Source organism: Trichoderma evansii (genome assembly GCF_050947405.1).
Source record: "Trichoderma evansii strain SZMC 28006 chromosome Unknown GGI43scaffold_26, whole genome shotgun sequence".
NCBI classification, from domain to species: domain Eukaryota; kingdom Fungi; phylum Ascomycota; class Sordariomycetes; order Hypocreales; family Hypocreaceae; genus Trichoderma; species Trichoderma evansii.
In genome coordinates this window covers 1-26565 of record NW_028145180.1, presented here as the reverse complement: position 1 = coordinate 26565, position 26565 = coordinate 1, and the positions used below count along the sequence as shown (strand labels likewise).

Sequence of the window (26565 nt, the reverse complement as noted above, 5' to 3'; positions counted from 1 at the left end):
TGTACTGTAGCATCGTCGGCCCTTTCTCGAGCACGTTCCACCCGGCTCTGTCTTGGATGTCTTGGATTCAATTCACGGATCTGATTCCGATCCACATGGTATCCTTTAGCTGGCAAGGCCAGTGCCACAGCTATTATTAGCACCGATGCTACAGCTCTCTTTCTCATACCTCTCTCTCTTCTCCCTTCTTTTTTGCTCCCTTTTTCTCTTAAATAGGATAGAGCCTCCCCAATGGAGCTTGTCAGCACATTCTGTAACAGCCTGGTCCCGTCATCGTGTCTTGATACCAGCACTAACAGAAATAGACACTCACTCCTAAGGCTGTGGTATAAGTATAGAATACGGGCTGACGATTTGTAAACAGCCCTCAATACGCTCTCAACTGCTTTCTCGTACACGATGCCTTCACGCCGGGGCCCTGAGCAGGCCCCAGCCCGATCTGAGTGAACGTCTCAGACACGCATCAAGAGTGGGGCATCAAGTCGGCGACTAGTGTCCGATTCGTATCATAACAGGAATTGCTTGCGATGCCACGAAAGATTAACAGGGAGCGCGCGCATACAAAAAGTAATCTTGGAAAAAGCAACTCAAACTCGATTCATTCTTTGCAATTGTGGCATGATCCTCACAGACGCTCTGCAACCTCAGCGGCAACCTGTCCCAAACAGCCCCGACTGTCCGGCAGAAAAAGGAAAACTCCCCAGATCCCTGCCTCTCATCACACCAGCGTTCGCCGCCAAGAAATATCCACTCATTTACTCCCCTAGAAAAAACAAGGACTGCGCCGCTTCAAACCCTTGACCCTTGCTCATCTCAGCCAAGGACGGGAAAAAGAGGTAAAAAAGCTCATCGGGTTGCGTATGCTTACCCACGCTCTTAGAAGCCCGGGGGGTTACCTGTTTCGTCGCATACTGTAGCCGCCTCACACGAAACAGTTTTGGTTCTGGCTATACGGGGTGATTGTTTGATAACCCCGTGGTTCGTATATGCTTACTTTCAAAGGGTGTGTCATGTGTTCTTCTATCTTGGAAACATTGTTCTCTTCCGGGGGAATCCATACATCACAGCAGTTGATTTGTGTACCTTGATTGATAGCCGATTTATAGTTTAGGATGGCGCCGTTAGTTAAGCCGAGCACGGCCACTGATCAACATCTAGATCTCCAGAGCCTCCATGCAAGAATTTTTTTTCTCGCATTGTCGATAGTCGATAGTTCCATCTTCGATGCCGTAAAGCTCGGTCCTCTCCGAGCTCTCGGCTCTATTGGCAAAAAGCGCCCCGCATTTAACAAAAGTCGTAAAATCTATTGCCCAGCTTTCAATCTCCGGTACCCTAAACTGGATACATATTATTTCCTCCGTAGAATCTTTCATTCTTGCTTTCAACAACCCCGTTATCGTTATTGTTGCAGTTGTTTATCATGGCTGGAAAAATACTTGCTCCATAGGCCTCCACCAGGATGGAGTTCCAGACTCCGAGCTCACAGCTCCCTCAACCAAGCTCTCCTGCATGCTGTCTGTCATCTTCCACCACTCGCGCACCTTGGGATTTTCCGCCATCTTCTCCATATCTCCAGCGTAGTCGTAGCCGATATACCTAAACGTCGCAAAGAGCAAACCCAGGTTGTCGTCATAGAAGATGCTATCTGTCTCAATGCATAAGCCAAAGTCACATAAGAGAAAGTAAGAGTAAGGTGACAGTAAGCTTACAGTCTTCTATGCCGCAGTCCTTGATCTGCTTGAGAACCTCGGGCCAGACCTTGGCATGGCAGGCCTTGTATTCATCCACGCGGTCTTTCTTGAGCTTGACGACCTGGCCAAACCAGCGGCCCGGGTGCTTCTGCTTCATCGACAATGTCCTGGTATGGCCATGAGGAACAGTTGGCGGGGGCTCTTCCGTAGTTGGTGAAGTTGGCTGCCACATGTTGGTATACTACTTCGATGCAAAGGAAAACGATGAAAGGTGTTAAATCAAGCAGAGACTCAGTCTGACGAAAAGAAAAAAAAAAGACAAGGGACAGAAAAAAAGAGCAAAGATAATTGTCAGCAGACCAGCTGATGTCGCCTGCGGAACCGGATATGCAAAGCTACGATGAGGGGCAAGAAGTCGCTGTGGGGAAGCACAACGTGTCTCGCAACCCCGCAGATCAAGTAATGAGTGTACGGAGTACTTTCCCAGGAATTGTACATTTTTATGTAGGTACATATCTGTCAACGTTGATGACTGCTGCGCTTATAGAATCTCCATAGACAGACGGTGCAGCTAGCCAGGTTCAGTAAAGAAAAGTGAGTTGTCCGCACGCTATTTGCTCTTCCCCTCAGGTCCGGGGCTCCCCCGCATATCAAGTATGGGGGTTATCAAGTATGGGGGTCCCTACAAACGTAAGAGACCGCACTGAGACACAAGAGGGCGATTGCTCCAATCCAGCAGCTCCACGTAATGACTTCTAACCCTGGAGCAACAGCGCACAGAGACATGCGTTAGGTCACAGAACTGCATATACATCTGTACTTGGGGTACTTGGAGAATGCATTATGAAACACTCTGAATGTTCTGGATATGCCTTGACCATTTCTCTTCTTTCTAGTTGATTGCTTTGGAGAAAAACAAACAATCATGCCCCCACTGGACCGTTTCTCTACGTCTCTGAATTAATTAGGCGACGGGTGAATTGGGGGGTTTTTAGTTTTGCATATTTCTCCAATATTTCTCCAGTTCACTAGCAGTTATGCTACAGTAGATTCTGTAGCCTGTAGGCCAACACATCCACAGTTCCCCGGTATAGCAAACATCAACGAAACAAAACAAAACTCAACCTCCTCATTCATAAAACTCAAGCACCTCCCCTGGCTAATACACCATAAAGCTTTAACTCTCTAATACCTGTTTATACCTGCAGAAAAAAACGGAGCAGAATACCCGCCACAGTGGGCAGAGTGGACTCGCGCAACAGATGCTCCAGTCCGGATCTCCCCACACGGGATCAGCCCCCCGGATCATGGCCCCACGCGGCTTGCAGCACCGGAGGATCAAATGGAGTGAGGGTGCATTGGAGATTGAATTGGATAGAGGATATAGAGATGATGATATAACTTACATACATGCAAGTAGTCAATCAAACATATACACAGCCGAGGACAAACGATGCTTGTGTTATACCACTGCATCTTGAAGCAATATAGGGACGAGACTGATTTACAAAGAAAAAAAATTGTAGCATTCAGCTAATGACAGAAAATATGCTAATTGACATTTGCATATTTGATTTCCCATAAACGCCCTTCGACTCCCCCAAGGTATTGAATCAATTTAGTAATAGTACAGTAAGGCCATCTGTTCTCTTTTCTGGCCACGGTATCATTCTGCACATTTTTTTTTTCTTTGAGCAGGACAAAAAGAAAAACACAAATGCTTCCATGTTTTTTGATCTTGTCTTCAATGGTAGTGCTGGTGGTTTATTCGCCCACCTATTCGTCGTTCGGCTACTTCATAGCTGGTATATTGTAACGCAAGGAAACTGACATAAGAAAAAAGATTTCACGCAAAATCCCTGCCTGTTTATTTGTCGGCAGGCTCTGCTTGGTAGGCAGGAGCCGGGGTAGAGTCCTGGGCTTCCTCGGCCTCCAGCAAACCCCTCTTCTCCTCCTCAGCGGAGGGGAACTGGGCAGAGTTGCGTCGGTGGTGAGGGCACCATGATCGGCGCTGAGCTCCGCCACGGACGAACATGCTGATGCGGTAGACGACGCTGCACAGGAACATGGCGAGGCTATCATAAAAGTTAGCAAAGAACGGAGAAATACATGCTAGGCGATATAGAGCAACGTACAATGCAACACCAACACCGGCAGTGATGCCCATCAGGACGGGCAGGACAATGTGCGAGGCAACGTTCCTGACAAGGCGGCGCCAGTCGCGCTGACCCTCCTCAAACTCGTGGTGGTGGTGGTGAGGTCTCTCGTGATGGTGAGGCTTCTCATGGTGGTGGTGAGGGTGAGGGGGGTGAGGGGGGTGAACGGCCTCTGTCTGTTCGCCGTGGTGCTCGGGACCATGAGGCTTCTTTCCGTGGCAGCCACCGAAACCCTTGAGGGCTGACTTGGCACGGCACCACATGGTATTGCAGGGCATCTCGGGTGCGGCCATGAGCTGCATGTCGGAAATGACGATATCGCCAGTAACAGCCTTGATCAGGCCAACCTTGACCACGGGAATATCGTCGACAAATCGGTGGCCGACCTCGATGACCCTCAGCTTAACGTCCACCAATTCCAGCTGCTGCTCCTCGTCCTTGGCCTTGGGCAGGACCGACAGGCTGTATCCCAGAGTGCGCTCGGTAGCGCTTCCGCTTGCTCGCACGACATCGGCTGTCAAGTCACCACGCCACGGGTCGGCATGGGGATACAGCTCAAAGCCATTAACCATCAATCTTGATCCATCCTCCACGGCAAAATCCAGCTTCAAATGGCTGTCGCGGCCACGGCACTGTCTGCAAGGCACGTCGAGGCTCTGTCCAAACGCTTCGGCAGGCAGCTGGAAGGTTTCCGGTTCGACGGGGAGTGATTTGAAGATGTTTTCATCCTTTTCGGATATCTCGGGAACGATTGCAAAGGCAGTGGCCGCAGCCGCCAGGGCAAGCTGCTTGAAGAGCATGGCGATGAAGATCGGGTTGTCGCGATACAAAAAAGAAGAGTAATGAGGAAAAAACAGTATGCGACTCTATCAAAGGTTGTCGCGGCGGGTTTGAAGATGTAAAAAGCAAAAGAGACTGGAGCTAGGAAGGGAGGGCGGATGGCGATTTGGGTGGCAAGGCCAGCTGTAAAAAGGTGTGACGACGCCCTGTCATTGGCCGCCCAGACTGGCTGCAGGCGGCCGGGATTGGCGCCGTCCGATTGTCCGACGACCCCGGCTTACGAAATCGGCCAGGATGTGCCGTTGCGTGATTGGGGAGCAGCGACGGCGACTACGTCAGCTCTCCCGGGGCCAAGAGAGCACTGATGCAGCTGCAGGAGCCGCATATCCGAATAGCTCAGCAGCCTGGACCCCCTGCCAAGCTAGCACCTTCTACTGTACCGTAACACTCTCTGTTAGTACGAGTACGAAGTGTTTGAGGAGGAGGGCATAGCCTCGAAATTAGTCACTGATGATACTTCGATGCCTGGCACTACACTGCTACTGTACCTACAGTGCCACATTCCCAAACTACCTACTAGTAAACAGCAACGTCAATAGCACTCAGTCCACGCTCAGCTTGCACACGATGCCGCTTTTCGCCTAACTCAAGGCTGTCATTCTCTGCTGGTCCCATAGGATCAATAAATAAAAAGTACCTCCTTGCACCTACTACTTCAGACCATTACTGCAGGTAGGCTGTGCATGCAGAGCAAGTACACATGTACGAGCACTATGGAGTCAATAGTATCAATCTGTGACAAGGCATTAAGTCTCCGCTAATGAGCTGCCGCTTAGGCGAGCAGTGCCCTGAATATCCGTGCTCCACAGCTACTTTGTATTATACAATACGAAAAAACAGGCTCATAGTCCCATACATGTGCATCAAATGCTTGCACCTGTTTTTCCCACTTCCCTGCAAATAGTAAATGCCTTTGCCAGTATATGCACTCTGCTCCACAAAATACGATGGCAATTCTTATGCCCTCTTTTATATACATATCTTCACTACTAAACGTTTCTTCTATGCATACACGAGGTGGCATTCCAGATGATACAAATGCCTCTGCCAAGCACAAAAGCGGTTGTAAACCCGCTCTCTCCGCAATACCCCTGTGCTAGAGACACTTTTCATATCGGCGCCCGCTAATAGTGCTTGGCTAATTAAAATAGAGGCCCCTGGATCGCATACAGTATTGACCTAGTATTCAATAAGGTACCATACGCGTAATGCTGGTGGAACTGCGATGACATAAGACAAGCATAGAAATAACACAGCTGAAGCAGTTATTTCAGCTGGTCTATATCAACATAAAGTCTCAATCTCCCAGGCTCACCATTTAGAGATTTCATTTCCTAAACAAGCATAGGCACAATTGCAGACGTAAGACTCCCGAGCTGCCATCACGGCATTGAAACCATCAGTGATTATTGCCGACACAATATATCAGGACCTACGGAGTGCAACACGAGTCGTCATCTTCTGGCTCTCCTAAGATTGCAATGCCATGCCATTCCATGCCCCTTTTCCATAATCCCCTATAGTTTTTAATAACCCAACCTTGAAAAAAGTCCCATTAAAAAAAGAATAGAAAAAAAAAAAGCAATGATGATTAGCGTATCAACACTCCCGTATATCAAATCCACCCAAATCACCCCTTCTTGAATCCAATAGGATTATAGAGTAATACAGCCAAGGCACAGTCAGACTTCAAAAAATAACACTCCAAAGTCAGCTCTCCTTTTCGTTATTACTCCTCCCCTTTACCTTGCTCGTATTCGTCGATCTGCTTCTTGAAAAGCGCCCTGAGGCTATGCACGGCCATCTTGCCCCAGTCGACAAGAACACTCCTGCCGCCGAGGATGCCATCGCCCAGCCCTGTCACGTTCTGGTGACGATGCAGCGGCGAGCCGGCTCCCCAAGGAAAATTTGGGTTGCGCGGCATCGTCTCTTCTGATGGGACCGCCACTGTGGGCACGGGATAGTTGAAGCCCTTGGATATGGACTCATGGTCCTTTGCTGTAGTTGAAGTCTCAAATGTCGTTGGAAGCGGGTAAGGGTAGGTATCTAGTGCAGGAATCATCGTGTTAGTTTATAAAGAGAGATCATTTCTTGTGAGGGTACTTACTGGTTCGACTATAGGCAGCTGTTGCGTTCCCGTATGTGCCATTCGCTGTGCTTGTGGTATTGCAGGTAGACGTATACAACGGGGTGTGGTGAAGCGAAGACTCTGGCGCACCTGTTGTCAACGGCATAGCCCAGCATCGAGTGAGTGTCGTGTTTCCACTTGGGAAGCGAGAACAAGTCGTTGTGCTGTCACTGATGTTGGGATATGGATATGGGTATACCCACGAATGAGTGCAGGGAGGCGTTGCAGTGGTGCTGTTCGGGTAGAGCGTTGTGACGATAATACTGCCTGTGTGGCTGGATTCATGCCCAATCGCGACGGTACTGGTATTGGTCCATTGCGGCCCGGGGGTAGTCGTTGGCCCAGAGACTGTTTCAACAATAGTCGTAATTATCTGGGTCGTGTTACCACTTGCGTGAGTCTCAGATGAAGATGAAGATGGCGAGATGACGGTCCCAGAAAAAGCTGATGATCCTGTTGACCATGGCAGTGTTCTGGTAATGGTACTCGGAGAAACCGTTACATTGGACTTTGAAATAGATGCAGAAGAAGTAAGAGTCAACGTAGAAACAGTCACAGTGATCATCTGAGTTGTTGTCGTGGTAGATGCAGCCGGGCCAGTTGAAGACGGCGATACCCGAGTGCTGTTAGTCCAAATGGGTCCGCTGCTAGATGACGACGATAGGGTGCCGGTCCCGGATGATGCTGCCGACGTTGACCATGGAAGGGCTGATCCGGTTGTTAAAATCACTGTTGTCCCATTTTGAGTGACTGTGGTGACTGTAATATTGTTTGCTGGAGATGAGCCAGAGCTGATTGTAGATCTGCCAGATTCTGTTGTCAACCAAGAGGTGAATACCGTGGTTTTCACTATTGTTCCGCTGGTGACAGTGGAGGAAATAATGACGGGGCTAGCAACGCTGCTGCTGGAGCTAGCTGCTGTTCCAGACACCGCGGTCGAAGAAGTTGTAGTCCGAGATGCATTTGTCCAAGATGAAGGAGATAATGTCAAAGTTGATTCAGATACGCCTAATCTAGTAGTCGAAGAGTTGGTAAACGGAGGAGTAATACTCCAAGAACTGAGAGGAACTGAGCTAGCTGTGCCAATAGAAGAACCTGTCTTGGTCTTGGTGATGGTGACAGGAACGATTGACGAACCACCAGTTGCGGCGGTGGTAGTTATCCAGATGGTGGATAGATTGAAAGAGTTTGTAAAAGACCACGTCAAGCTTGCTCCACTGACACTTGTTGTTGTTGTTGAAGATGGTCTAGAAGTTGAGTTTGTTGCAGGCAGGGGACTGACAGTGATAGTAATAACACTGGCAGTCGTTGAGCCTGTACCACTCGGACTAACAACAGTGCCTAATAAGGTCTCGGTAAAGTTGCGAGTCGTAGAGACCGGGGGACTATTGGAACCAGGCGTTTTTGTCGGCTGGCTTGTCCAGGAGAGCCAAGTCGTATTGAAGGGCGTAACTGGCGGACGAGATGTTCCATGGGTTCCAGACTGAGTAACGTTCCAGGTAAAGGGAAGAGAATGGCTGGAGATTATTGATCGAGAAACTGAAACTGTCGGTGCGGTGTTCCATATTGTCGAGGTTACGACTTGCCCAGATGATGAAGTCGTATTGCCAAATGGCGGTTTGCCCGAGGTGGCTGATCCAGATGCTGTGGCACTACTCCAGATTGTGGTAGTCACAATTTGTCCAGATGATCCTAAAGACAAAGTTGTATTGCTGAATGGTGGCTGGCTAGAGACGGTTGAACTAGATGTTGAACCAGATGCTGTCGGGGCACTACTCCAGATTGTTGTAGTTACAATTTGTCCAGACGACCATGGATGCGAAGTCGTATTGGTAAATGGCGTCTGGCTATTTGTTACAGTGTTGGTTAATGTTCCGTTGGAACTTGCTGTCAGGGGCGCGGTGGTTGTCGAGGTAGCAGAATTGCCAGAAGTGATCACTCCACCCGTAGTAACAGTAATAACCACAACGGTACCAGCAGGGTTAGAAGCCACCGACGAGTTGGCAGAACCTGAACCAGAGATGGTCGAGGTGATGGTTCTGACGCCTGTCTCTCCTGTAGCAGTCATATTCCAGGGAATCTGGGATCCCGTAGTGGATACGAGGCTAGAAGGAGCAGAAGTCGTATTGACGGCCCCTGAGCTCCAAGGCCTGGCAGTCGAAACAGACGGCGCCGTCAATGTCAGTGTTTGGACAATGGTTGTGGAGTTCAGCGGCCAGACAGAAGTTGTAACCGTAAACTGATCACTTGTTTGTGTCGCGGTTCCAGTCACGGTAGACGTTGTGTTGACCCATGATACAGATCTACTCCATGTCCCTGTTGAAGACGACTGAATCTCACCGGAGGGTATCAAACTGGAATGGCCAGTGCCTGTTGAATGAGACGAGGACTGTGAAGTCACCACTATAGTGCCATTCGTATGTACGGTGGAGGTAACAGAAGAAATGACAGTACCATTGTTGAGTTGCGATGTTGATGCAGTACCAGGCACAGATGTAACAGACACTGTTGCCCCAGATGATCTTGGCGAAGTTGATGTAGTAGACCAGATCGTTGTCACGTTTGACTGAGCCACTGTGGCACTAGAGGTAGTGCTCAGAGTAACAAAGGTCTGATTGCCCGTAGTCGACAACGCAGAAGTGCTTGATTGGGCGGTGGATGCCGATGGTGATACGGTACCTGACAGAGTCAGAGTCGACAACAACGTAGCCTCGCTGGTGCTAACTGACGATACCGCTGTCCCACTACCACTCGATGGACTCACGGTAATGATGGCCACAGATGAGTTTGTGAATCGATAGGTCGAAGTAGCTAATGATGGGCTGCTTGACGACGGCCACACGCTGGTGAGAGAGGACGAGATGTTTGACAAAGTGCCTGTCGAGATTGATGAGGCAGTACTGGTCGCTGCTTCAGAGACTGTGATTATGATGACAGTTCCATTCACACTGCTGGTGATACCATGACCCGATGCTGTGGTACCGGTAGGTCTGCTAATCACAGAGGTCAGGGTCAGATTTGTACCAGTGGCTGCCAAAGAGCTAGAAGATAATGTCTCAGAAGCAGATGAACCAGAGGCGCCGGTTGACAAGGTTGAATTTCCAGACACAGAACTTGGAGAAGTTAATTGGGTGGAAGACTCAGAAAACGGTCTCGTCAACGTCACTCCGATTGTGGTTATTGTGACGGTGTGTATGGTTCCATTCTCAGTCAACTGACTGGACGAAAGCTGTCCTGTCGACGTGCTCGAGGGTGACACCGTAGAGTTGAACCATGCTGTTATAGTAGATACGGTGGTAGAGCCAGAAGAGGATGAGCCCGCTGTAGAGCTAGATATAGGATGAATAGTGCCAGATTCGCCTTCAGTCAAGGACTTAGTTGGCTCTGTAGAAACTGTGGACGCGCTAGTGGAAAGGATAGTTCCATTCTCAGTCAAGAAACTAGACGACAGACTTCTAGTTGACGTGATGGAGGGCGACAAGGTGGTGTTGGACCACTCTGTTGTGGTAGACACAGGAGCAGATCCAGATGATGAAAAGCTTTTGGTGGAGCTGGAAGAAAATACAGGTCGGACGGTACCTGATTCTTCTTCAGTCAAAGATCTGGTCGACACGCTAGACATCGCCGACGACGTGCTCAGAGTAGATGTCGCTTCCGATGAAAATGAGTAACCCTCGTGGCTGGATTCCACTTGCACAGTTTTCGCTGTAACGAATGTGGTAGAAGCCAGTGATACAGTAATCGTCTGCGTTGTTAGGCTAAGCGAAGACTCTGTGGTTGATGACCCCTCAGCAGCTGTCGATGAATGGCTCTTATTGGAAGTAGACGATGCAGTTACTGTTCCTGCCAAAGTAGAGGATCTTTTTTCAGAAGATGTCTTGGTACCAGTCGAGCGAGTGGTAGAAATAGTCTCCGTCTTAGTAGTCACATTGGAAATAATGCCTGTAGACGATCCAGCAGGAGGGGGAGGGTCTGGATAACCGTTAGTTCATAGATACAAGCAAAAAGAAGCAACCTATACTCACAGGCTCCAGATTTGGTAGTGGAGATGATGGCAGAAGTTTCTTCTCCATAGGGAGGAGGATAACCATAGTCACTTGGTTCGCCATAGTTGGCAGCACGAGGGGCCAAGACCTGGAAATGGCCTGTATCAACATCATTGCGATAATCTTCGACGCCGAGGCGATGAACTGCAAGCTGGGCTACGGTTGTAGAAATTCCAGCCAGAAGCATTACCACCGCTGGGGCAAGACCAGCAGATAATATTGACGCTCTCATCGTGGGCGGGGGCTGGGATGCTATTCATGGTTAGAAACAATAGGTGGCGCTCGTCAAGAAGAGCTCACATTTTCCCAACAATGAATCTAGACAGAGTAGATATGCCTGATGATATTATTGATAGACTCAACAATAGAGAAACGCAAATGCTGAATGAAGTGTGGAAATTCACAGAGAGGCAAAGAAGTTAACGAACGAAGTTGTGGATTGAAGAAGCTGCAATTCCTCCAAGTTGAGATGGGGAACAGAAGAAGAAAAGGACGCGAGAGAAGAAGAGAACGTGTCAACAGCGCGTTGTAGAAGAGGAACAACGCGAGCGAGCAAAACTGTTCGCAGCTGGCAACTCACAAGTGAGAGAAAGGTGAACCGACTGTAGGATGAAGTGAGGACGCAGCTCAGATGCCCAAGTACACCTGGCCGGGACTGGCCAATAAATGAGATACCCAAGCTGCCAGCTGCCAGCTTGTAGCAAGATACGCTGCTATCCCCTTTTCTCTCCAGACAGTTCCCATCAGCTATAACCATACCTAGTTAGCTACCAGCTGGTCACACATGCCAGCTGAAATGGACTGTGCTGAGCCTCTCTTCCCGGCCAGCTCCCTCCCGGATGCCATACTCCTGAATTGAAAAAGGTTGGGTGGTTACAAGAAACCATCCCGAGTCCTCTCCGACGCTTCGCGAATCCATGTCTCGGTCATACTGCTGATAAGGGTAGCCCGGCATCATGAGAGTCCACAGTATCAGATTGATGGTGATGGAGATACCAACAGGGCTCCCTGCTCTGGATAATACCGCCAATTGATGCTCTCCTATTCGCCATAACCAGGTCGGCAGTGTGCAGCCAGATCCTGCAGCAGCTGCAGAACCAAGCTAGGGGTACACTGAGATCTGGGGACAGGCTAATATGGCCCGTTATCTAGATCTTGCACCCTCCCATGTAAGGTTGCAAACCGCCACGATTCAACCGTTTTGTGTAACAATTCGAGGTCAAGGCAGCCGCGCCCGGAGACGAACGCGTCAGAGACCACTCACTGGCGAAATTTTGATGATATATTCCGGGTTATGAAGCGATGAATTGTCAAGGATCAGCCTTCATACACCGTCAAGCTTTTCGCTTCATGTAAGGATCCAAATGTTATTATTTCGGAGAACCGAGATTTTGCCTATGCTGGGTTTTGAACATGAAGAGATGGATATATACCAGAGCGGTTCCATCTGCTTCTGTTATTCAATGGCTGGCTATGGTGAACAATGCATCAATGCACACTTGAGCACGGTTATACACGGACTTGAGCTGCACTGCTATCGCCTACAGTTGGACACAAAAAAGCTGCTCATCGTATAGATGTAGGAGAAGACGGACCAAAGATGCCGTGAGAGGGCCATTGGAAACACAAGAGATCCATGCTGATAGCATCGCTCTCATGCCGAAGACGTGCTCGTATCGTCGGATATTAGATGTCCCTCAATCGATTTTCGTTTTGGCCGAACAATGCACCGGGATATCTCGTGAGATACTTCCTGGACTCGGTCGTTTACCATCCCGCAATCTTCCTCGCACACGCCTTCTCGCATAATGACAGGACATCTTGTGTCCCCATAATAATGAGGCTGTGTCACTTGAAGAGCCTAGCTGCAGGAATAGACGAGTGTAACATCTGAGAGCAAATTCACGGCGGGTGGGAAGACTAGAGCTGGATCCCTATTAAATCTTGCTTCATCTTCCCTGTTCAGCTATGCCTTCCGTGTTTCAACTTAATTTGGACTGCGGAGAGCTTAGCTGTGCATGGAGCCAGCTTGTTGGGTACGGGCACAGCTTGAGGAAAATTCAAGGGCAAAGACAAAAGAGCCTCCGCCCAGTAAGACACATGTTAGTATGCATCAGGGTAAGACATTATGAGACGAGATCCCCTGAGTTGCCACCATAGAAGAGGTTCGGTCTTGGTTGAAAATATCCGTAGCATTGGTGCCAGTGAGAATTTGTCTCATAAAATGCCGAAATCTAGTCACTTCAATTTACATGCTATCAGCTACGTTGCCAGGTTGAGCCCGTTAAAGAGTACGGGTGTTCCCGAAATATCCATAAATAGAAGACCCAGACGCGTTTCAATAGTGGCTGGACAATATACAAAATTAACTGATTGCCTGGCAGCAAACATTGTAATGATCCCTGTTCCGTGTCCTTGGTCGTTCATTGGCATCGTGTTTGGCAAGGTCCTAATCGGCTGGGAGATGAAACATAGCTCACTCAAAGCTATCGGCTGCGGCCTGTCTTAGCTTTGGGGCAGTCTCTTTAACCATGGGGTTATTTTGAGACTCGATATCAGCAGCCCAAAGAGCAGCACCAACTAGATAAATCAGTAATGAAGCAAATTAGTTAGCGACGTATTCGTACCTGTGTTTGTATATGAGAAAAAGACGGACACGACCGGAATCATCTCTAGAAGAGTTGCAACAACACCAAAGCTGCGACAATTTAATCATTAGAGTTGCGTATCGGGCGAGAAAAGGAACAACTTATAAAAACGTACGATGCATAGGCACCGCTATGGGTATTGATCCACTCCTTTCTTTGCGATTCAGACCAGCTCTTAAGCTGAAAATACTTTGAGTTTGTTAGTGCATATACTATGCTAGGTAGTATTACTGGAGAGAAGACGTACTCGGCTGTGCACAATGTTTCCTCTATGTTTTCCTGCTTCAGGTGTTAATAAAGAAGTTGTCATGAATTCAAGATATTGGCTCACGAACCATGGAGAAAGATAAAAGTTGCGGTGCCCACGACAGGGATGAAGTTTAGTGGTAGATACATGATGTATCGAACCATTGCCGTGAGACTCAGTTTCTCGAATCGCTTCTTGAATACTTTGCCCAGCTTCTTCATAGGGTCGCTACCAGCATGAACCTCTCGGCCTTGCTGGACGACGGCCGTTGCGTGTCTGGCAACTAGTGTGCCATCAAAGGTGTCCATGAGAGATTCTTGGAGTAGCCAGGTGCGAGATATCATGTGAATGATGATGGAACTTTCATTAAGCGTGAGGAGGACTGTCGAATACACTGCCAATGGGCCATTGAAAAGTGCCATGACGGCGAGCTGAGGGAGATAGGTAATAACAAACATGGCCCCAATCACAGAGGCCGTGAGCGTGCCATAAGGAACAACTCGGTCGAGCAATGGCTGCCACAAGCTCCGGTGGCCAATGAAGTAGAAAATCCCCTATCATGTTGATGGTTAGACTAATGGCTACTGGATATGATGTCGCTATTGCACCTTTATGGGATAGAGATATGCCCTGCTCTGGACGGCATCAGTGGCCATTGCCCTCGCCTTGCCATAATCTTCTGTGCTAGTAGGCATCAGTATCCCAATTAATTACTCTAATGATGGTCCTGAGCACTCACAGAGCATTTTCGGCCCTCCTGCTGATGGAATCGACGACGCGATTGCGCAGCTTGTGCTCAGATTCAGACATTGGGTTGTCACGCTAGCGCCAGGATATCCCGTTTTAGGAGATGCTTTGTAAAAAGCTCAAGAGCCTGATTTCAAATGAAAACTGGAGATGCAATGGAATTCTAATGCTGTATAGCCTAAACGCAGATTATCTCGTCGGCGTGCAGTCTCACAGCTTCAAAGCTTGTTTAGGTGGGGAGCTTGCTTTGGCTGAGGTAATATTCCCAAAATGCAATAGTGTCGTCATTGGCATGTGCACGTGGGGCCCTCCGCCAGACCTCAACTCTTTCTTAAACTAGCAATATGAAGCTATTTCCCAAACTGTCTTCCCTCTTCTTACACCAATTCAACCACTTACATCCAACCGCTGGCTAAGATTCTTGCCAGCAATTTAGCTCGCACCAATGGCCAGCAGCAGATATGCCCTCCCAGGCTGACAAGGAATCCAAATCGCGCGGCGCCAACTCAGGATGCGGCCGAGGTGCCACGCGCGGCAAGAGTCAGGCTACCAAGGTAAATCAATCTCCACCTCCAGGGTACATGTCCTGATTAACAAGCAAGATTAGCAAATCAATAGCTGCCGTCTCTAGCTTTAAAACTCAGGTGGCTGTTGTGCATTCCATTGACCGCATGAAGATGCTCCAGCACTGAGCCTAGACCCCAGATTGCAGAAATCATGGCGCAAGAGCACATGCCAAATGATCTACCACTGCGGTCTTTGGGGTATGAGCCTCTGGATTTGATGAAGGCGTCTCTGGAGCACGTTCTCAAGACGACGCCTCCTCAGCCTACTTATGAAGTTCACCAGTAGTTTGGTGGATACACTGGAGGACCGACTGGCCTTGCCTACCTCTTTTTTCGACTAGCGGACCTCTATCCAGATGTTCAGGTCGCAGGCCAGCCTCTTATGTACTGGACAAAGCAGTATCTGGAAGGGGACAGAGGCGAGGTCAAGATCACCACCCGAGTGGGAATCAGCTGCGAGAAATTGGCCCGTGACGCACTCATGGCCTGCTTGAGCAAAGACGAGAATGATGTAAAGGCCTTCTTGTCCAACATGCCGACTGTACTTGGCCCTTATCCAGACTCGGAAAAGCATCCGTATGGGTCAGAATTCTGGGAGGGCAGAGCCAGTACGCTCTACTTTTTGAGGCTGATGCGCCACTATATCCCACAGAGCGCCGCTCTTCTCGAAGGCCCCATTGCTCAGGTATCTGAAAGGATTCTCTCGGATAGCATCGACCAGGACGAGAGGGGGTGGATGTTTTATGATTTGGAAACGAACGGCGCTGGCCATGGTACTATTGGAATCATCACGCAGCTAGTAGTGACTACGCCTTCTCTAGCACCGAGGCTAAAGACCAAGCTTCGTGCTATACTCGATCTCCAGGTGGATGGGAACTGGCTCAGAAATTTTGCACCTGCTGGCGATGACAATCTATTCTTAATGCAATGGTGCCATGGCGCCCCGGGATTTGTCTTCTCTCTCAAAGCTATACGGCCTTGCTTTCCTGATATGCAAGGGCAAATCGATGCTGCCATAGCCAACGCGCAAGAGGCTATCTGGAAATATGGATTGATCAAAAAGGAGCCCAGTCTCTGCCACGGCATCTTGGGAAATGCACTGTTGGTATTCTTTGTCCTCTTCTAAGTAGTTTTATACTAATCTTTCAATAGGGCTCTACCTCGTGGACCGCGCAGAGAGCACTTCCTCTCTCTGGCGACGGTTGAAGCCATTGAAGAAGCCAAGTGACTCGAGCCAGGAATTTTCAAGCGCACAGACTACGGCCAGGACACAACAATCACGTTCAAGTACCACTCCAGCGCGGCTTGGACTTGGGCAATGTGTGAACATGAGGATCCCCTAATGCTCATCCAGACAGACATTTGATGCTGGGGGATATATTGATTAGTTGGAAAGTAAACGACCAAGTCTCGAGCCTACTATTTACTTTATATGAGACTTAATTTTACTTTTTTGTTGTGCACCATTATGGCCAGAGGGGCATGTGCTATATTTAGCATCGCTATAGACGAAGTTCTTCGCGATGTCAGCTTTTGATGTTTCTTCGCTCTTGTGTTAGTATTTGCATCGCATTTTCTTATACCTTCGATGTATTTCACGTGTTAATGATTTGTTGAGAATGTCGATGCACTTTGACTTTATTAATTCCTAGCAGACCTTGAGAATTTTTGCCATGGAGGCTGAATGTATTTGCCGTGGCTGGTTATCTGCTACGATAAGCCACATGCACTGCAGTTCATAATATTTACATAGCAAACCGTACATCTTTGATTCAACGGTGGAGTATTATTTGGAGTATATAGTTGGCGATAAGCTGGTAGGAATCTTGGTCTCTATCGCGAGAAATTTACTTTATTTAAGGCTTTGGGGAACCGACGCGCGTAGTGTGGCTTCGCATAGGCAATAGGTACCCTGATGGACATATGTGTGGATTATTACGAAGGAGTATGGTTTCGCTAAGGCGGCTATCTCAACATTCTTTTTTTATTATTCCCGGGGCATTTACGTTCCTACGATATAACATGAGCAAGAATGACGTACATTTGCCGACAACCTCGTAGGATATATGGTCAAGAATCGCACAACGGTCTGTTCACATGAAAACGTATCGAGTTCACATGAAAAAGCCATAATCTAACCCAACACGTCTCCATAATTGCGAGCAAGAAAGTTTTTAATGTTCTCCCGTTTCTTTCCTAATTCCTATCCAGCAGCCGCCAAGTAGCCGCAAAAGTAGCCGCTTGACTCCAATCGCCCGATGAAGGTAGCCGATCTCTGGCTGAATCTGCCCAACCAAATCTTACCAAAATTCTCAACGCCCTTTGACGCCATCTTGCATGGAAAGTTCTTCAAGGAGAGGTGTGTATGTAGGTGAGAACCACTACAGAGTAGCCGGGCAAAGCAAAATAATTAAATAAAATGAAAAATAATAAATAAATACTAAGATATAGTGGACCTGTGGATGATATTACATGCATCGATAGCTTCGAGAACAATTGATGTGCACGCCCAATCGTGGACTACACGCGTATCGAATGTTTCTATATCCTTCCTTGTTTGTTTATTTCCGGCCTCGAACGTCGGTTACAGGCAACATGATGTCACCAATGGCATTCTTGATGCCGTTACCCGTGGCTCGTCCAATGAAGCTGCCATCCATGATCTGCTCTTTGCCGAGCCATTGCCGACAACCGCTTTCCAATTCTGATAATCTAAGATTTGTTCCATGGGCAACCTGCATGGAACTAAGACGACTGTCAAACTAAGTTTTTGTGTCTAAACACTGGGCGTCGGTGGCTCCGTTGCCTTGCCTTGCCTTTCCCGCGGGGACCCACACGCCGTGAACATTGCGAGATGCCGGCTCGGCAAGACGACGCCCAAGTTTCGGAGATCCACACGGCTGATGGAAAGATCGCAGGTCACTAGTGGTGGCCGAAGGATTTTGGAGCGATTGTTACTTCAATTTCCATCTACAACTAGTTGCCCTTCTGTTTACGGCGAAAGGCTTGGCTTGTGCTTATTGCAACAGTTCAAAACGGTGCTATGCTACTGTACGAAATGGAAGACGAGACGTATGTCGTCATGGCAGAATTCATCCTACTAAGGCAGGGCTGATGCTACTTTAGCCCAAAAAGTCACTAGGCTAAGAACTGACATCGGCACTTGAGAATGGCAAGGGGTCTTTGATGTGAAAGTCGTATCAGACCCACATCCAGATTTGTAAACCGGGCACGGCAAGGCTGTCGGCTGAAGGACGCATCTAACTCGGCAAAGCAAGCATGATGAGACAAGACACACAGACACAGAGAGAGAGAGGGATGGCGTATTCGCCTGCATAAGGACCCTGGCAGCCAATCAATCGCCGATACGTACCCTGGCATCTGAAAAATAGAAACACCATCAATTTATGCAGGATGCAGCCGGTGGTCGGTGCCGAAGCGGCGCGTTACTGTACAGAGCCTGAAAGCTGAGAGAGCGGAGATAGGAGAAGCTGAGAGGGGTTTGCTGTTTGTTCAATGCACATGAGAAACGACAGCCCCGGAAAAGGACGCAAATACAAGTAAACAATGAAAAGGGCTCACGAGAGCTCTGCTGAATCAAGGGCGTAAACCCGCGGGCGTTGTCCTCCTTCAGGGAGCTCTCATCGGAGCAAAGGGTGAGGGATCTCAATCGCAGAGGCTGATTGGAGGGCTGGGCAGCTGCTCTTCCTGGCCAGAGCACAAGAGTCGCAGATATGTCACGCGAGGGCAATTTGGCAAGTTTCCGCGGAGATTCCGCTTAGGAAGCCGAATTGACCAGTCAGCATCGAGGTTTACTTCCAGAACGCCATTCCGGGACAGGAATCGGCCAAAAGTGGAGCAGTCAATTTACCAATTAAAAAAAAGAACTTAAAAAAAATTGAAAGAGAGACAAGGACGGGGACCATGGCAGAATCGGGAACCCGTCGGCATAGTGGAGACGGAGGAAGCTCGAAGGCGCGAGGTTTCTCTTCAAGGGACGCTCCCCACAGCCGGACCTCCTTCTAAAGTGTGGCTTCTAGGGATGGTGGATGGTGCCTGAAGCGAAGCAGGCGACCGTTCGACGGAGTGCTTCTTGAAGCCGCGCCGGAGTTGAAGAGCAAGGGGGCCGAAGGGGTGGGAAGAGCGATGTGAGCCACGATCGACGATCAGAAATCCATGATGTGAAGGGTGGCCTGGACGAAAGGAGAGTGGAGGGGGTGTGTGCAAGATGGAAAGATGGATATGAATAGTTTTTATTTTTTATTTTATTGTTTCTTAGTTGTGAAAATATCCAATTGGCGCCGGTTGTGATTTGTGATTATTGACAAATGAGAATCAAGGAATTGTGAAGAATTATTGAAAGTGATTGTGTCCAGTAACTACATCAGAAACATTGATTCCAGCTGTTATGTCTGTAAATAGATTTGTCTCACACTCGCCCAGATCGCCTCATGCCTTGCCTTACCCATATGGAGATGTTTCGGGGATAAGGCGTCACGCTGATTCGATCGTCCACCATCATCCCCAGGAAATCTCATCATCATGGCAAAAAATCTGATTTACAACCATAAAAGTTCCCATTGTTTCACTTTTTAATATTTTATTCCTATACTCCAGAAATTCGGAATTAACGAACGAATGGTAATGAAGCCCACACAAGCAACTTACACACGTACGAGTCTAAAAAAAAAAGAGTTATTCAACCCGGAAGATTGCCTAGCCTCGCGATCTAGAAGGCCTGTTTCAAACCTCTATTACCCCAGAGAAACCCAAAAAAAAAAGGTCATGAGAATGAAGAAAAAACGGAACCTCGAAGCAGATGACAGGATTACCAACCGCGAGGTCTGGCTCGGTGACGTAGGTCTGCAAAGCCATGTCCGCGCTGTCTGGGCCTAGCACCGGAGCTTTCCGTTGCTTTTCTGACTCTCCCATACTTAAGCACGACTGACTCTGTGTTTCTTCACACTGGGCTGTCTCTTCTGACCACTCACATCAGTCCAATTGTGGTATTTGCCCTCGGCAAAGCCAGCAGCTGGCGTCTAACTAATACACACAGGTACGTACCAGCAGCATACCCGGGTCGGCGACCGATCTCCCGTCCCATCGGAGAGGCTAGAAGCCCTGAGCGCGAGGTTCCAAGGGGTCCATGAGAGGGTGTCCGACCCCCTTATTAGCTCCAAATTGGAGAAACAAAATGACTAGTTTGCGATCGGTTCTGGATATGGATGTCCATGATTAATCCATTTTTATTTTATTGTTTTATTCATTTTTTATTTTATTTTGTTTTGTGTAAGATGTATCGATGAAAAAACAATCAAGTCAGACACGCCCCCCCTTGACCAAGGCCGCAAGCCTGTAAATCTCGCAACAGGCTAGCCTTGCGCGGGTATCGCTCGCCCTGGATTTTCTTGCTGCGTTTTCCCATTCACTCCCCCGCGGAAGTCGTAAATCCTCGGCGCCGGTAATAGGAGAATATCGACGATGTATGCATGTATACATGTATCGTCTCCAGTTTCCATGCTTGTATATGGGGCTCTGTTCCGTCTTGTCTCATGCGAAGCTCAAGGCACGGGATAGCTCTACGGCAATAGTTGCCAGGGCGCTCGGAGATGTGTAATGCTGCTAGCAGACACTAACATGTACTCAACGTACGAGTTACAGCAGAATTCGCGCATGCAGAGCTCTGTAACACATGGCCTGCAAGGTAATTATTTGCTTTCAAATTAATAATAGCACCGGTAGTGCTGCAATATTACAGACTTGACAATTGACAACTTAAGCGAGGCCCTGTAAATGACACCATGATATCATCTCTTGCGGGCGGCAAAAACGGCCTTAGCGGAATCGCAAAAAAACAGTCATGTCTGTTGCCCGTGCAGCAAAACTTATCCACGCAAGGCAATTTTCAACGAGACTTTTGATGTGGCTTGCTTCAGCCGAGCAGGTACCGAATAAGCGTCCGCTGTGGGGAACAAATTAAGGGTTGCTTTCGATTCTTTCTAGAACGATGGATCGAAGCGCAATGTCTCCGTCTCGCCTTCGCCTTTTCCCTTTTTGCGTCCTTTTTTTTCGCCTCCCGTGCACGAGGGCGTGCATTTTAACAACAGAGCGCAGTGCATGCAGTGTGAATCACACAAAAGTCGTACAAAACCCACTTGCATGGAGTACGGGGATCAGGATCATGGGACTTGGGCTTCAGCCTAACAAGCTCAAGCTGCAGCCGACGTGATGCGATTGAGATGCGATTGCGATTTTGCGGCCTTTTTTTTGATTCCATAAACGCTGAGAACAGGGGCTGCTGAGGGGCATATCCCGTACTGCATACTGTTTTCCTATTGTGATTATAGTGCTACTAGTATAATTGATTCCATTCTATATGTAAGCCAAAAAGCTGGTGTATTAACAAAAGTGAAGCGCACATAGTCGCAAATAGGTAAAAAGGCCTAGACGCGGCTATTCGCGATTGGTAATCACTAATTCGTTCCGCGGCGTTCACATAAACAATGGATTTTACTGTGGAGATTTTGGCAGGTTTATTAAACACTTAGCCTCGGAACTCAGCACTCAGGATTGGGTAAAAATCAAACAGAACAGCCTTATTTCGCATGAATTAGCATATGGTTTTGGGTTGCGGCATATTCCGCCGACGACTCCATCCCGCAGCACTGAAGCAGTAAGTAGTTCGTCGTTTGGTTATCATGTACATGTATGTGTATGCAATGTACTGCTAGCAGAAGGAGTAGTACTGCTACCTACTAGTATGCACAAATGCTTGCAAAGCAACTCTTCAGTTGATTCCCTTTTGAGTAAATGGAGTCGCTGGTCTGGGGTGGGGGGAAATGAAGGGGAGGGGAGCACAAGACCACACAAGGAAGAAAAGAATGAAAAAAGAAAGTTTTCTAGAACGATTTTCCCTTGTCTAGACCCTGACAGCGCGAGTCATCTCCCCGTCGTGAACCCTTTGTGTATAGAGCCAAGACAGCAAGCTGAGGCAGCGGACTCCATCCTACAGTATTACACATCCAAGTACAGCTATCCAAGTACAGCAGCTATGAGCGAGTGAGACCCGCCCTACCTAATCGCTCATACAAAGTACCTGTATTTGCACCAACATTGGCTTTACGGAGGATTACTGTACTGTACTACTTCTGACTGTATGTCAAGCACGTTTTGCTCTATAGCACTTATAAGCATTTCCTTACCGAGGTGAGTAAGCGGACTCGGACTCGGAACCCCACCAGGCACTTTTACCCCCCCCCCCCCCCCAAAAAAAAAGAAGCGCCTGTGGACGAATGTCATTGCGCACAAAGCCCGCAAAAGGAAGAGCTAGCCGCCCCCCCAATAAACGAAGCTGATCGGGAATCGGAGGTTGTTTTTTGGTTTCCACGTCTTTCGGCGCCGACTGCCTGCGCCGATTAACCACGAGGCCCTGATCCTTGCAGTAGTCGCTGTGTGTGTGTATCAACTATAATTAATTAATTAAAAAAATAATAAATAAATAAATAAATAAATAAGAGAAAAGGGAAAGGAATTCGCGATCCAGGGGTCTCGTACGACGACGATAGTGGCTGGGGGGAAACAATGGTGGCTGGCGCATGACGGCATGAACAAAGCACGCACACATATACAAATCGCTTCTGCTGGGCATGACAACAGGGGAAAAGCAATGAGCGTATTCCTTTTCGTCTCAAGGCTGTAAACATGTCCACAATTGTGGCAAGCAATCTATCTGCGAAAAGAGACAGCTCACAAGTTCCCCCCTCGTCCCCAAAGCCATTCAGACGCCTTCCCGTCGATATCAAATGCCGGAAGATTCCGCCTTGCAGAATGCAGTTTGATAGGAGGTAGGGGCGTGTTGACTTGAATCATGTAAATTCACATTTAATTATTTTTTAATATTATTTTGTTGCCTTACTATTTTCGTATAGAGTCCATGATGTCGATCATTTGGCCCTATCATCTGATCATCTAAGTGCGTAATTTACTCGTAATCTCCATAGGATAGCATCATCTTCAACGTCGACAATGAGAAAAACTACCTTTACAATGTGGCTGAGCAACACAACACAACATTCACCCTTCCAAGACATATAATTCGAGGAATAAACAGTAAACCAATTCCAATCTTCAAATAGCCTTCTCATTGGTAGCCCGTTGACAAATGAGGTCCCGCGATGACTCCCATTTAAGTTGCGGCAGGCGTATTACTTGAGCTGAGCTGAGACGAAAAAAAGATGAGACGGGAATGAATGGGCAATAAGTAGCCAAAACAAACTCTACTAAGAAGCTTTTTTCTGCGTACCAGTTACCCGTAATTAAGGCCAGACGTCTTACCTTAAAAAAAATAAATCCCCGGTTTTATACTATTTATACGGCGTGGCGGTACCGCGGTGAAATGAATAGTCATCATTGCCTTTTTGCTTTGGAATGCGAATATATACATGGCAAGTAGTGAGTGTTGTGACAAGTTCAGCTCCAAAAACGCCACAACAGGCAATTATGCCATCTGGGGCAACCAGAAGCTAGGCAATTATGCTTCTCATCCTTTTGTTTTTCCCCTCGCGCTCTTCCTATTTTTGCAATTCATAATTCCTGGGCGCGCGCTTAAAGAGAGTTTTTGGAGCTTGATTAATCAATGCCAAAACCTTTCATACGAGGAACTGAGCCGAAGCGTCAATGACATCATCAGAGCTTGCCGCTCTAGTGTAGCTGTTGCTTGTATCAGAATTGGAGAAGCTGGGGTAAGCATGGGGTAATTGATTACTAGTAGTAACATTAATCTGTTTTGATGATTACAGCACGAGACTGAGTTGACGTGATTAATTTAATTTTATTTAATTTAATTTAATTTTATTTTATTGTATATTTTCAAGTTGCTCTTAGACGTATTCCGCTTAGGGAATTCAAGCTCAGTAAGCGGAGGCGGCAAAAGAAGGCGACTCAGACAAATCGTCTACAACAATAGCCTAACCTGCACTCTAGCTAGCCAAAGAGCTACATCACCTGCTCTGAGCTCAAGCTCGGTTGTCGCTATTGGCGGGTATTGCGGTCCGCTCCCAAAGATGACATGCGACGATAGCCTCTAATTGGGTCAAAATGCCGGCAGCAAGATATCCGATCGGGGTCGGCTATAACGGGTGTCGGACAAGATGGTGTGCCATGACGGACTTCCGCAGTCTTGCTCTCGCCCAGGCTCATGCAGCCGTCAGACAAGAGACTGCATGAGCAGGAGGAGCAGCGAACCAAGACCCTGTACTCGGACTACGACTCTATCCTGAGTCACCGGGCTCTAAACACCTAGACGTTAGTAGGCTATTGATAGGGGTGCTGAAAGGGTTGTTTGTGCATCGTAACCAAATGTGGCTCATACTCATCCTTCAACAAACGGCTACTCCCACTAGCCACAACAGTTACTCCGTGGTCCGTCCGTCACTTGTCAAGCAAAAGCCGTCAACAATAAATTGACACAGAGATTCAAAGGAATTAGGCATCCAGGTCGGAGGCTAACTCAAGTCCGTGAGGCGGTCGGGGTTGTAGCGAGTGCGAGCTCCTAGCAAAGTGCCTTGCATGCATCGGGCTTTGTCTAGACAGGATCCCGGTTCCCTGCTAGGCCATCTCTCTTGTCTTTTTTTTCCCTTAATGCAAAACGAGACTTAGTATGCAGGGACTTGACACAACCGCTTGAGAGTTAGTGCTAGTAGCACAAGTCGAGGCACGGGGCCAAATACTTACATAGCAACATGTAATAATCGTGTAATAGTCAACCACCTCTGGAATTAGAATTGAAGTAAACTTGAGACGGGAAATACAGTGTTGAAAGGTTAAATGCCGTGAGTGGAAATACTGTGATATAGCAACAATCGCTGCAAAAGCCAAAACACTTTCAAGGGCAGCGACCGTTACAATGGCACCAGATAGACAACTAGTCTATAATTCGTGACGCAAGAAGCGCCTATCAAGAACGAGCCTCAAGATAGAAGACACCTTACCATTTCATCTGCCGACATGCAGAAGAGGGGAGTCGCACCGCTAAGAGACATGGACGAGAACTCGTACGAGCTCCCCGCAGACTATAGCATGGCTCGCGTTTCGCCTTCGATTCCTACTGGTATACGCAGAAGCTAAAATAAACGACTTGGGAAGAAAGAGCCAAGTTGACTCCTTCGGCGTAAGCGATAAGAAAGATTGGCCCATCATGTCGAGATTTGTACGTCACAAAACGGTGCCTTCGCCCTTTCAGCTCTCCAATCCTTTGCCACACAACACAAAATAGTATCAGACTTTTTTTCGGAAGTGCCTAGAACGATGGCGAGATAGAGGAGAGAGATTCCAATTCCGTCCAAGCAAGCACATGACTTGAGATAGGCGAGACACCGAATACCGAATGAGAGAAGAGAGAAGAAGAGACTGAGAATAGAGCGTAAGAGCTAACAGCCAACGTTTAGTCACGGCCTCAAGCCTTTGACGCCCTCCACGCCAGTAGCGGATACCTTGATGGTACGTCGGCTGGAATGCAGCCACCAGCGGCACCCCAAGTAGCTCGGCCGGCTACTGGACCTGCATGCCACCGCCCGATTGACTTTGTCCCAAACGTCAGACCCAGGCGGGTTGAAGAGACTTCGACGCCATTTACCGCCACCGCAGCGCCAACCACATGCAAAAAAAAATAAAAAAATAAAAAATAAAAGAGGGGCAAGTCTAATGTTTATTTGAATGTAGTCTTGTATCCAAGCGGAATTGAGCAAAGGGCGCTATTATGGTCGGGCAAAGAGACAAGTGGGCGGGGAAACCTGCTAGATCTCTATATCAAAACTCTGCTGCATACTAACTCACTACTACCAACCGCTTTGTCTCGTCGCACATCAGCTTATCTCATTGGGAGCCCGCGACTAGCATGACACGACACGAAGGAGCGCCTGGCATGATGCTAAAAGCGATGGCGCTTAGGCGAGGCCCAGTCCGGTGAAGTCTGGCAAGGCACCATTGGCGGTGGGTGGTGATGATGACGGGTGGTTGTTGTTGCGTGTTGTTTACGATCGATGAGAAGTCAAATCGCGGATACTTCTGTGAAACGGGCGCTTGATGACAGGTAGCTTTCCATTTTTTCTCACAATATAATACGGTGGGTTGCAAAACGAGGCTTGCTTGTAGCAGACTATCGCAAAAGACTAGGTAGACGGTAGGTACATGGATACTTTTATTTACCCAATGCGGCATTCGTGATAGTAGCACTGAAGTATATACCGGAGTAGCGTCTGCTGTGTGGTTCAATTGTCGCCGTCATTCACCTGAACTCTTTTTCAACATCATCTCTCCACCCTCCATTTCGCGTTTCGCCCTGAACTGACCCTGGATCGACAAGCAATTGCTTGGCATGCAGGGTGCCTGGGCAAGCAGAATAAATAATAATAATAATAATAATAATAATAATAATAATAATAATAATAATAATAATAATAATAATAATAATAATAATAATAATAATAATAATAATAA

At 48.0% G+C, this 26565-nt stretch overlaps 6 protein-coding genes across 6 annotated transcripts; 1 reads left to right on the top strand and 5 right to left on the bottom strand.

Moving 5' to 3' along the window:
* Positions 1 to 956: 956 nt before the first annotated feature.
* On the bottom strand, positions 957 to 1936 carry GGI43DRAFT_218446 (rhamnose mutarotase). The gene is made up of 2 exons (XM_083200305.1): positions 1710 to 1936; positions 957 to 1645 (listed from the first exon to the last, which is right to left on the bottom strand). The coding sequence occupies exons 1-2, from the start codon at positions 1921 to 1923 to the stop codon at positions 1419 to 1421; spliced, it is 441 nt and encodes a 146-aa protein (XP_083056448.1). The 5' UTR covers positions 1924 to 1936; the 3' UTR covers positions 957 to 1418.
* Positions 1937 to 3558: 1622 nt separating this feature from the next.
* Positions 3559 to 5053, bottom strand: GGI43DRAFT_430560 (uncharacterized protein; the record flags this gene model as incomplete). Its single annotated transcript, XM_083209269.1, has 2 exons — positions 3827 to 5053; positions 3559 to 3766 (listed from the first exon to the last, which is right to left on the bottom strand). Exons 1-2 carry the CDS (start codon positions 4645 to 4647, stop codon positions 3559 to 3561), a joined length of 1029 nt encoding a protein of 342 aa, XP_083056447.1. The 5' UTR covers positions 4648 to 5053.
* A 901-nt stretch (positions 5054 to 5954) lies between these two features.
* GGI43DRAFT_415717 (uncharacterized protein) lies at positions 5955 to 7797 on the bottom strand. The gene is made up of 2 exons (XM_083207179.1): positions 6795 to 7797; positions 5955 to 6733 (listed from the first exon to the last, which is right to left on the bottom strand). Exons 1-2 carry the CDS (start codon positions 7378 to 7380, stop codon positions 6417 to 6419), a joined length of 903 nt encoding a protein of 300 aa, XP_083056446.1. The 5' UTR covers positions 7381 to 7797; the 3' UTR covers positions 5955 to 6416.
* Positions 7798 to 12956: 5159 nt separating this feature from the next.
* GGI43DRAFT_415710 (EI24 domain-containing protein) lies at positions 12957 to 14731 on the bottom strand. Its single transcript, XM_083207178.1, has 7 exons — positions 14496 to 14731; positions 14365 to 14440; positions 13845 to 14310; positions 13757 to 13788; positions 13625 to 13698; positions 13489 to 13559; positions 12957 to 13441 (listed from the first exon to the last, which is right to left on the bottom strand). The coding sequence occupies exons 1-7, from the start codon at positions 14564 to 14566 to the stop codon at positions 13338 to 13340; spliced, it is 894 nt and encodes a 297-aa protein (XP_083056445.1). The 5' UTR covers positions 14567 to 14731; the 3' UTR covers positions 12957 to 13337.
* A 489-nt stretch (positions 14732 to 15220) lies between these two features.
* GGI43DRAFT_425508 (lanthionine synthetase C family protein) lies at positions 15221 to 16275 on the top strand (the record flags this gene model as incomplete). The annotated part of the gene is made up of 3 exons (XM_083208519.1): positions 15221 to 15307; positions 15356 to 16174; positions 16222 to 16275. The coding sequence occupies 3 exons, from the start codon at positions 15221 to 15223 to the stop codon at positions 16273 to 16275; spliced, it is 960 nt and encodes a 319-aa protein (XP_083056444.1).
* A 6150-nt stretch (positions 16276 to 22425) lies between these two features.
* Positions 22426 to 22983, bottom strand: GGI43DRAFT_415705 (uncharacterized protein). The gene has a single exon (XM_083207177.1). It carries the CDS (start codon positions 22770 to 22772, stop codon positions 22545 to 22547), a length of 228 nt encoding a protein of 75 aa, XP_083056443.1. The 5' UTR covers positions 22773 to 22983; the 3' UTR covers positions 22426 to 22544.
* Between the last annotated feature and the right edge of the window lie 3582 nt (positions 22984 to 26565).

Excerpts from the sequence above, each read along its gene's own strand:
- GGI43DRAFT_218446 (XM_083200305.1), bottom strand. The coding sequence starts at position 1,923 with ATGTGGCAGCCAACTTCACCAACTACGGAAGAGCCCCCGCCAACTGTT. Across the intron at positions 1,646-1,709 it reads GGACTGCGGCATAGAAGACT|ATAGCATCTTCTATGACGAC; the intron begins GTAAGCTTACTG and ends GCATTGAGACAG.
- GGI43DRAFT_415717 (XM_083207179.1), bottom strand. The coding sequence starts at position 7,380 with ATGATCACTGTGACTGTTTCTACGTTGACTCTTACTTCTTCTGCATCT. Across the intron at positions 6,734-6,794 it reads AGCTGCCTATAGTCGAACCA|ATACCTACCCTTACCCGCTT; the intron begins GTAAGTACCCTC and ends TTCCTGCACTAG.
- GGI43DRAFT_415710 (XM_083207178.1), bottom strand. The coding sequence starts at position 14,566 with ATGTCTGAATCTGAGCACAAGCTGCGCAATCGCGTCGTCGATTCCATC. Across the intron at positions 14,311-14,364 it reads CATATCTCTATCCCATAAAG|GGGATTTTCTACTTCATTGG; the intron begins GTGCAATAGCGA and ends TCAACATGATAG. Across the intron at positions 13,699-13,756 it reads GAAACATTGTGCACAGCCGA|TATTTTCAGCTTAAGAGCTG; the intron begins GTACGTCTTCTC and ends ACAAACTCAAAG.
- GGI43DRAFT_415705 (XM_083207177.1), bottom strand. The coding sequence starts at position 22,772 with ATGTTTACAGCCTTGAGACGAAAAGGAATACGCTCATTGCTTTTCCCC.